At 40.8% G+C, this 9,466-nt stretch overlaps 1 protein-coding gene across 1 annotated transcript in view; it reads left to right on the forward strand.

Annotated features, from left to right (window-relative positions):
- Nucleotides 1-3,331, forward strand: part of LOC117512870 — a 69,744-nt gene extending 66,413 nt beyond the window's left edge. Inside the window, exon 4 of the mRNA XM_034173113.1 lies at nt 3,284-3,331. Coding sequence (XP_034029004.1) covers nt 3,284-3,289 — 6 coding nt within the window. The 3' untranslated portion in view covers nt 3,290-3,331. The remainder of the gene's footprint in view (nt 1-3,283) is intronic.
- Nucleotides 3,332-9,466: the final 6,135 nt, after the last annotated feature.

The raw sequence follows: 9,466 nt of genomic DNA on the forward strand, positions 1-9,466 counted from the left end.
AGCTTCATCTAATTCAAAACTCTTGTCCCTTGTTGGGCCTTTCCACAAATTAAATGATTCATAATTCTACAATTTACATAACTCCACGGATCATTGGGGGGGGTTAGTGTGTACTCTGTAATCATGATCATCACTGAGGTTTTTTAAATGCTTATTGCAAAGCAGTTTGTTTCTTTTAGACAATCAAGTTTTACAAGTCCACGGACACTAATCTGTGTGTTACAGATACAAATCAGTTTCCTTGGATCCATGGAACTTACCCCTGTAAAACTTGTCCCTGTCACAGTGCTGCAATGCGGTCCACATCTGTCCCAGATCTGTGCCAGATATGGGCTGTAAATGGTTGGTCTTTTGCGGAACCACTTCAGATCTGGTCCAGATCTGTTCCAGAACTGTAAAGTGGAGCTGTACTGGATCTGGGCCAGGGTGCAAAAATTGTCTGGACCAGATCTGTTTTCAGGATTGGTACCAGATGTTGGACAACATCCGGCCAGGATCTATTTGCTGTCTGGGTCTGCTCAGGATTTTATGCATTGCCAAGGACAAAAGAATAAAAATCAGTTGCATTACTTTGTCACTGTATATAGCCCATACTCTGAATTCTTAGATGAATTTGGTGCATTCATCTCTAACTTGTCAACAAGTGCAGATAACATTCTGATCATTGATGACTTTAACATTCATATAAATAAACTTGAACACTTGTAAGTGACTATGAAGTGACATGATTTGGCGAATCGGGATGAAATTTTTAAGCATTTAGAAAATTTCACCCCATTTCAAAAATGGTACTGATGTTGGCTGTAACTTCTGCGTATATCATGTTTGCCAAAGACTGACACAAGAAGGATCAAGAAGTTACTGTGATCAGTGGTGGGCACAGATAACCAAAAAATTAACTTCGATAACAGAAAAGTTATATTTTATATATATTTTAGATAAACCGATAAACCACCCAAAAATGTATCAGAAGTTACAGATAATCGATAACCGATATATTCTGGTGTTGTCTCTGGTACATTTGCAATTACTAAAAAGCTGAAATTAATTTTTAACATGATCGCTTATGAAAGCATCAAAAGACCCAAAGAATGAGCCAGAATGTTGCACTATGCTGGCCCCTGTAGAACACAGCACAGACAAATCCTAAGAGCACCCACAAAATCAGCTCTCTACTAATCATAATCATCATTTTTCTTTCAACATTCTGCCCCTGCTAGAAGTGCTTGTTTATTACAGCACTAACAGCAAAAAGGCACAGGTCCGGTCAGGCGGAGGTCTTGAAAAATAAAGTCATACTAACTTATGGTTTTGTGAAAATACTGATAGAATAACTCCATTAATGTCAATTCTCTCATTTGTACAAAGTTAAAATATAACATATATCTTTTAATGTTGAATAAGGTACTAATTCTGAGGTTTTGTAACAAACACAGACCGCAAAGCATTCTGGGTAAAAGTGCCTCTGCTAAACACTGATTGGTTCAGTCATTCATTATGCAAACCAACACGTTAATGTTACGTGTGTCGTGTGTTGGTTTAAAGATAATTGTGCTTTTGTAAAATATTCCATTTTATTTGTAAAAACAGGCATTTTTACGGAGCCCTGGAAGTGTCATCGCAAAATGTTTTGCATGCGGAGAGAATGTGCGCATGTTTTATTAATGCCGTGCACACGTTTGATGATGTGTGCATGTTTTAAAACTTTTATGATGTAAAACGTGCACTCAATGTTAGTAAGTAAGTAAGTAAATTTATTTATATAGTGCCTTTCACAGACATAAGTCACAAAGCACTTCACAGGTTAAAATGCAATAATAAATAATGAAAACAGATAAAACAAAGGACAAGGTTAACAACTGGTCAGTTCTGAAAAGCCTCATCTTGACACATAAATGTTGGCTTTACACTGTGCATGTTTTGGCCATTTTTCAGATGATTTTTCATTCGTGCAAGAATTTTTTGGACCGAGTTTCAGGTTAATCGCGCGTCCTACATCGTGTAGTGGAGTAACAAGCTTTAACATCTCACGACCACCTCCTGCTGCTAAAAGCTACAAGCATCCAACCGCAGAGCTGTCTTGTAATGTTTTGTTGTTGTTGTTGTTGTTGTTTTGTTTTTAAACTTAATTTGTAGAAAAAAAAAAAGCCAAAAAGTTGATTTGACCACCATCTGATATAACTGGGTTAAAATAAATAGAACACTGCCATCTACTGGTACCCAGACGCTTAGTACTTCTTGGGGCAAATACTGCCATGAACACTATTGGCCAGTAGATGGCAGTTGCAGCCTTGAAAACTTGCCAAACAAAATTCCAGATAATCCGTGTCTGCTACATTTAGCTTTTAAGATGCATGGAATTTAACAAACACAAATACAATAACGTCTATAAACCCAAAGAATATATTCAGAGTTTTAGGCACTAGAGTTTAATGCTGTTATCCGTGGAGCCTGAACAGAGTGTCTGAAATGCATCTGTCCTGTCGTGAACATCTGAGATTACCCTATGCTACCCATAATGCATTGCTGCCTGGCACAGCATGTGCTCACAAAACCTTAAAAATTAGCACATTACTTTAAAACGAAAACATATATCTGATATTTTCACTTTATAAAACTTCAGACATGACAGTAATTTTAAATAACTTGTCCAAAATGAGTAGGTTAAAATTTGAACCATAAGTTAAAAATGTATGCCTCTGGATGACTTGGTGATATTGCGATTATATCAGTAGGGTGTTAAAGAAAGTGATTTTTTTTTTTTTTGGTCTCCAGTTCTCCTTTGTTTACAGAGAATAGAACAACATATCTATTAGGAAACTTGAAACAGGTAGGTCTCAACTGCTTTAATAGTTTTAAAAATGTTTTTCACTGTTCACCTTAGTTTACTGCGTTATCAGTCTAAAATTTATCGGACAGTAATTCATCGGAAGATAATTAGTCCGATGATGGTTTTTAAATTTATCTAAAAAGATAATCCGATAATGAAAACATTATCTTCGATAATTATCTGTTATCAGATTATCGGAAGTGTGCCCACCACTGACTGTGATGCTTCAAAACACTCCCAGATTTGCTCTTTGGGATGAAATGGCACTCAGTGGAATAGGGGTATTTAACTACAGCATCAGTGTGTACTGTAGGGGAATTGAAATTTACTGTATGTTGAAATGTGCTCCAATTCTGAAAGGCTCTTGTGAACTTAAACGAGAAGAGTTCAGGAAAAAGCCTAGCTTTGTCAAGGTTGAGATGGAATTCTCCTGTAATGTATTTTATGCTCCAGATGTGAGAAAGCACCTAAACATCAACTGAACATCCACAGGCAAGCTATGAACAAGGACAGGACAAAACAATCATCGTGAAAGTTCTCTGTCTCATGTCAACTCAAGGTTTTGAAGATGTACACACTAGACATTAGCTGACATCAGCTGACAAGAAACACATATAACTAGGACTGCAAGCAGTCATATACGGGCCCTCATTCTGCGCGACCGCCTACCCAGGGCAGTGCGTCCCCTTGTGACCAGATGTGGGCATGTGCATACAGGGGCAACCACTCATCACACAGTTAAAATTTCAAGCAAATCACACAATGCATAAAGGAGTTATGACATGTTGATGGTTCATCCACTAGGGTGCGCTCAGTGTACAAACAAAGGGGTCACATGTTTTCAGGGGCCAACCGTCATCACACATGTGAAGTTTCAAGTCAATCAGGCAAAGCATGAAGGAGTTATCATGAATTGATGTTCCATGGCGAAGGGTCAAAATGGCAGCGCCATAGCGGCCACAACCTTCAACATAGAGAAAAGCTTTCGATAACTTTTTGTCAGTATCATATCTGGATGCTGTGAAACAAATTTGAAGTGCACTGGACAAAATCCCTAGGAGGAGTTTGTTCAAATACAGCGTGTGGAAATCACGCCAAAATGACAAGAAAACTCAAAATGGCCGACTTCCTGTTTGGAGTAGAGCAATGGTGAAAGAGACTTTTTTGTGCGTCTACGCAAGTCACACGTGTAACAATTTTCATCTCCCTACTCCAAAAAAAACCCTATGGGGAGGGGTTTTTGAAAGTTTCAAGGGGGCACTATTGAGGCATTTTGCCCTGCCCATGGGCGACGCCCCTATAAATTCTAACAGGTTGTCGTGTTTGACCTGTGTGTCAATTTTCATGATGATATGACAAAATTAAAGCAGTCAAAAGGAAGAACGTAATTTCATGGCAAAGGGGCGACATTTGGCACGCCGCCACATGGACGCCGTTACTCGTAACTTCACGGTGATCATCGTCTACATTCACCAACTCATTGTGCATGGTTTAGAAGTGGAAGGAAGTTGATGGGGTTAACTATGTGACATCAGTGCCTGTTTAAGTATAATGTTCCATGGCGAAGGGTCAAAATGGCGGCGCCATAGCAGCCACACCCTTTGACATAAAGAAAAGCATTCGATAACTTTTGATCAGTATTGTCTCTGGATGATCTGGAAGAAATTTGAAGTGCATTGGACAAAATCCCAAGGAGGAGTTTGTTCAAATACAACATGTGGAAATCAGGCCAAAATGACAAGAAATTTCAAAATGGCCGACTTCCTGTTTGGAGTAGACCCATGGTGCAAGAGACTTTTTTGTACGACTATGCAAGTCACACGTGTACCAATTTTCATCTCCCTACTCCAAAAATCACCCTACGGGGAGGGTTATTTCAATAATTCAAGGGGGCACTATTGAGGCATTTTGGCCCACCCATGGGCGACGCACCTGTGAACTTTCAAGTCAATCAGGCAAAGCATGAAAGAGTTATCATGACGTGATGATGTTGACCAAATTTGAAGACGATTGGATGAAATCCAGAGGACAAGTTCATTCAAATACAACATGTGGAAATCACGCCAAAATTACAAGAAAATTCAAAATGGCCGACTTCCTATTTGGAGTAGACCCATGGTGCAAGAAACTTTTTTGTACGTCTATGCAAGTCACACATGTGTACCAATTTTCTTCTCCCTACTCCAAAAAACCCCTAAGGGGAGGGTTGTTTGAAAGTTTCAAGGGGGCGATATTGAGTCATTTTGCCCCGCCCATGGGCAACGCCCCTATGAATTGTAAGAGGTTTTTGTGCTTGACCTGTGTATCAATTGTCATGATGATATGCCAAAATTAAAGCCGTCAAAAGGAAGAACATAATTTCATGGCGAATGGGCAATATTCGTCACGCTGCCACACGAACACCGTTACTCGTAACTTCACGGCGTTCATCTCCTACGTTCACCAACTTGTTCTGCATGTTTTAGAAGTGGAATGAAGTTGATTGGGTTAAGTATGTGACATCAGGACCTCTTAAAGTAAAAATAGGACATTTCACACCACCACCGGGGGCGCTATGGCGGAGGTTGGAACTTAATATATGTAGAGGTTCAGGGTGGAGCCCTCATCATGTCCAGCAAGATTGAAGGATCTATGATGAAGTATGTGGGCGTGACAGCCATTCGAAGTGAAACAGCGTGCTACAAAATGCTCGCCAAAGTTTGACGAACCCTAGCAGCCACGCCTTTTGACCTAATTAGAATCTTTTGATAACTTTTGATCACCATTGTGTCATGATGATGTTGACCAAATTTGAAGACGATCGGATGAAATCCCTAGGACAAGTTCGTTCAAATGTAAGTAGTGGAAATGTCCAAAAATGGCAAAAATTAGCTCAAAATTGAAACTTGAAATCAAAATGGCCAACTTCCTGCTGACATTTCACCATGACAGTATAAGACTTTTTTGTGCATCCTAGCATGGTAAATGTGTACTGAATTTCATGAAGTTACGACGAAAAAACCCCAAAGTGGTTTTTGAAAATTTGTAGGTTGCGCTATTTCACAATTTCATTGCGACCTTGTGCGCGACCCCCAAAATATCAAATTTCGGATGTGTCTGGACCACGCTGCAACGTTTGGTGAGTTTTTGAGCATGGGAAAGGGCCGAAATTTGAATTTGAAAAATGTAAAGAATAATAATAATAATAATAACTAGGACTGCAAGCAGTCATATACAGGCCCTCGTTCCGCGCGACCGCCTACCCAGGGCAGTGTGTTCCCTTGTGAGCAGATGTGGGCATGTGTGTACAGGGGCAACCACTCATCCCACAGTTAAAATTTCAAGCAAATCACACAATGCATGAAGGAGTTCTGACATGTTGATGGTTCATCCACTAGGGGGCGCTCAGTGTACAAACAGAGGGGCCAGGTGTGTTCAGGGGCCAACCGTCATCATACATGTGAAGATTCAAGTCAATCAGGCAAAGCATGAAGGAGTTATCATGACTTGATGTTCCATGGAGAAGGGTCAAAATGGCGGCACCATAGCGGCCACACCCTTCAACATAGAGAAAAGCTTTCGATGACTTTGGTTAGTATCATCTCTGGATGCTGTTAAAGAAATCTGAAGTGCATTGGACAAAATCCCTAGGAGGAGTTCGTTCAAATACAACGTGTGGAAATCATGGCAAAATGACAAGAAAATTCAAAATGGCCGACTTTCTGTTGGGAGTAGACCCATGGTGCGTGAGACTTTTTTGCACGTCTATGCAAGTCACACGTGTACCAATTTTCATCTCCCTACTCCAAAAAAACCCTAAGGGGAGGGTTTTTTGAAAGTTTCAAGGGGGCGCTATTGAGGCATTTTGCCCCGCCCATGTGCAACGCCCCTATGAATTGTAAGAGGTTGTCGTGCTTGACCTGTGAATCAATTCTCATGATGATATGACAAAATTAAAGCCGTCAAAAGGAAGAATGTAATTTCATGGTGAATGGCAATATTCGGCACGCCGCCACACGGACGCCGTTACTCGTAACTTCACGGCGTTCATCGCCTATGTTCACCAACTTGTTCTACATGTTTCAGAAGTGGAATGATGTTGATTGGGTTACGTTTGTGACATCAGGACCTCTTAAAGTAAAAATAGCACATTTCCCACCACCACCGGGGGGCGCTATGGCAGAGGTGGGAACTTAACACTCATCATGTCCAGCAAGTTTGAAGGATCTATGATGAAGTATGTGGGCGGGACAGGCGTTCGAAGTGAAACAGCGTGCTCTGAAAAGCTCTCCAAAGTTTGACGACCCCTACCAGCCACGCCTTTTGACCTAATTAGAATCTTTTGATAACTTTGATCACCATTGTGACGTGATGATGTTGACCAAATTTGAAGACGATTGGATGAAATCCCTAGGACGAATTTGTTCAAATGTAAGTAGTGGAAATGGCCAAAAATGGCAAAAATTTGCTCAAAATCAAAACTTAAAATTAAAATGGCCGACTTCCTGTTGATATTTCACCATGACGGTAACAGACTTTTTTGTGCGTCCCGGCATGGTAAATACGTGTACCGAATTTCATGAGGCTGCGATGAAAAAAACCCAATGCGGACGGGTTTTTGAAAATTTCTAGGGGCGCTATTTCGCCATTTTGCTGTGACCATGTGCAACACCCTCAAAATATCGAATTTCGGATTGGGCCGGATGACTTTGCAAAGTTTGGTGAGTTTTTGAGCATGGGAACAGGCCGAAATTCCAAAAGTGAGAATAATAATAATAATAATAATAACTAAACTTGCAAGCAGTCATATACGGGCCCTAGTTCTGCGCGACCGCCTACCCAGGCCAGTGGGTGCCCTTGTGAACACTTGTTGGCATGTGCATACAAGGGCAACCACTCATCACACAGTTAAAATTTGAAACAAATCACACAGTGCATCAAGGAGTTAAGACATGTTGATTGTTCATCCACTTGGGGGTGCTCAGTGTACAAACAGAGGGGCCAGTTTTGTTGAAGGGCCAACCATCATCATACATGTGAAGTTTCAAGTCAATCAGGCAAAGCATGAAGGAGTTATCATGACTTGATGTTCCATGGCGAAGGGTCAAAATGGCAGCACCATAGCGGCCATACCCTTCAACATAGAGAAAAGCTTTCGATAACTTTTGGTCAGTATCATCTCTGGATGCTGTCAAAGAAATTTGAAGTGCATTGGACAAAATCCCTAGGAGGAGTTCGTTCAAATACGTGTGGAAATCATGCAAAAAAAAAAATGGCCGACCTGTTTGGAGTAGACCCATGGCGTAAGAGAATTTTTTGTACGTCTATGTACGTCACGTGTACCAATTTTCATCTCCCTACTCCAAAAAAAAAAAAAACCCTATGGGGAAGGGTTTTTGAAATTTTCAAAGGGGCGCTATTGACGCATTTTGCCACGCCCATGGGCGATGCCCCTATGAATTGTAAGAGGTTGTCGTGCTTGACCTGTGTATCAATTTTCATGATGATATGACAAAATTAAAGACGTCAAAAGGAAGAATGTAATTTCATGGCAAAGTGGCGATATTCTTCACGCCTCCACAGAGACACCGTTACTCGTAACTTCATGGTGATCATCGTCTACGGTCACCATCTTGTTCTGCATGTTTTACAAGTGGAAGGAAGTTGATGGTGTTAACTATGTGACATCAGTACCTGTTTAAGTATAATGTTCCATGGCGAAGTGTCAAAATGGCAGTGCCATAGCGACCACACCCTTCGACATAGAGAAAAGCTTTTGACAACTTTTGATCAGTATCATCTCTGGATGATCTCGAAGAAATTTGAAGTGCATTCGACAAAATCCCTAGGTGGAGTTCGTTCAAATACAACGTGTGGAAATCACCCCAAAATGACATGAAAATTCAAAATGGCCGACTTCCTGTTTGGAGTAGACCCATGGTGCAAGAGACTTTTTGTACGTCTATGTTTGTCACACGTGTACCAATTTTTATCTCCCTATTCCAAAAAAAAAAACCCTATTTTGAGGGTTTTTTGAATGTTTCAAGGGAGCGCTATTGAGGCATTTTGTACTGCCCATGGGCGACGCCCCTATGAATTGTAAGAGGTTGTCGTGGTTGACCTGTGTATCAATTTTCAGGTTGATATGACAAAATTAAATCCGTCAAAATGAAAAACGTAATTTCATGGCGAATGGGCAATATTCGCCACGCTGCCACACGGACGCCGTTACTTGTAACTTCATGGCGTTCATCGCCTACGTTCACCAACTTGTTCTGCATGTTTTAGAAGTGGAATGAAGTTGACTGGGTTAACTATGACATCAGGACCTGTTAAAGTAAAAATAGGACATTTCCTGTTACCTCCGGGGGGCACTATGGCGTAGGTGGGATGTTAATATATGCAGACATTCAGGGCAGAGCCCTCATCATGTCCAGCATGTTTATTAAGTATTAACGATTAAGTATGTGGGCGTGACAGACGTTCGAAGTGAAACAGCATCCTCCGAAAAGCTCACCTAAGTTTGACAAACCCTTGCAGCCACGCCGTTTGAAGTAATTACATTCTTTTGATAACTTTTGATCACCATGGGGTCATGATGATGTTGACCAAATTTGAAGACGATTGGATGAAATCCCTAGGACGAGTTCGTTCAAA

The sequence above is a fragment of the Thalassophryne amazonica genome, chromosome 1, assembly GCF_902500255.1.
Source record: "Thalassophryne amazonica chromosome 1, fThaAma1.1, whole genome shotgun sequence".
In the NCBI taxonomy this organism is placed as follows: domain Eukaryota; kingdom Metazoa; phylum Chordata; class Actinopteri; order Batrachoidiformes; family Batrachoididae; genus Thalassophryne; species Thalassophryne amazonica.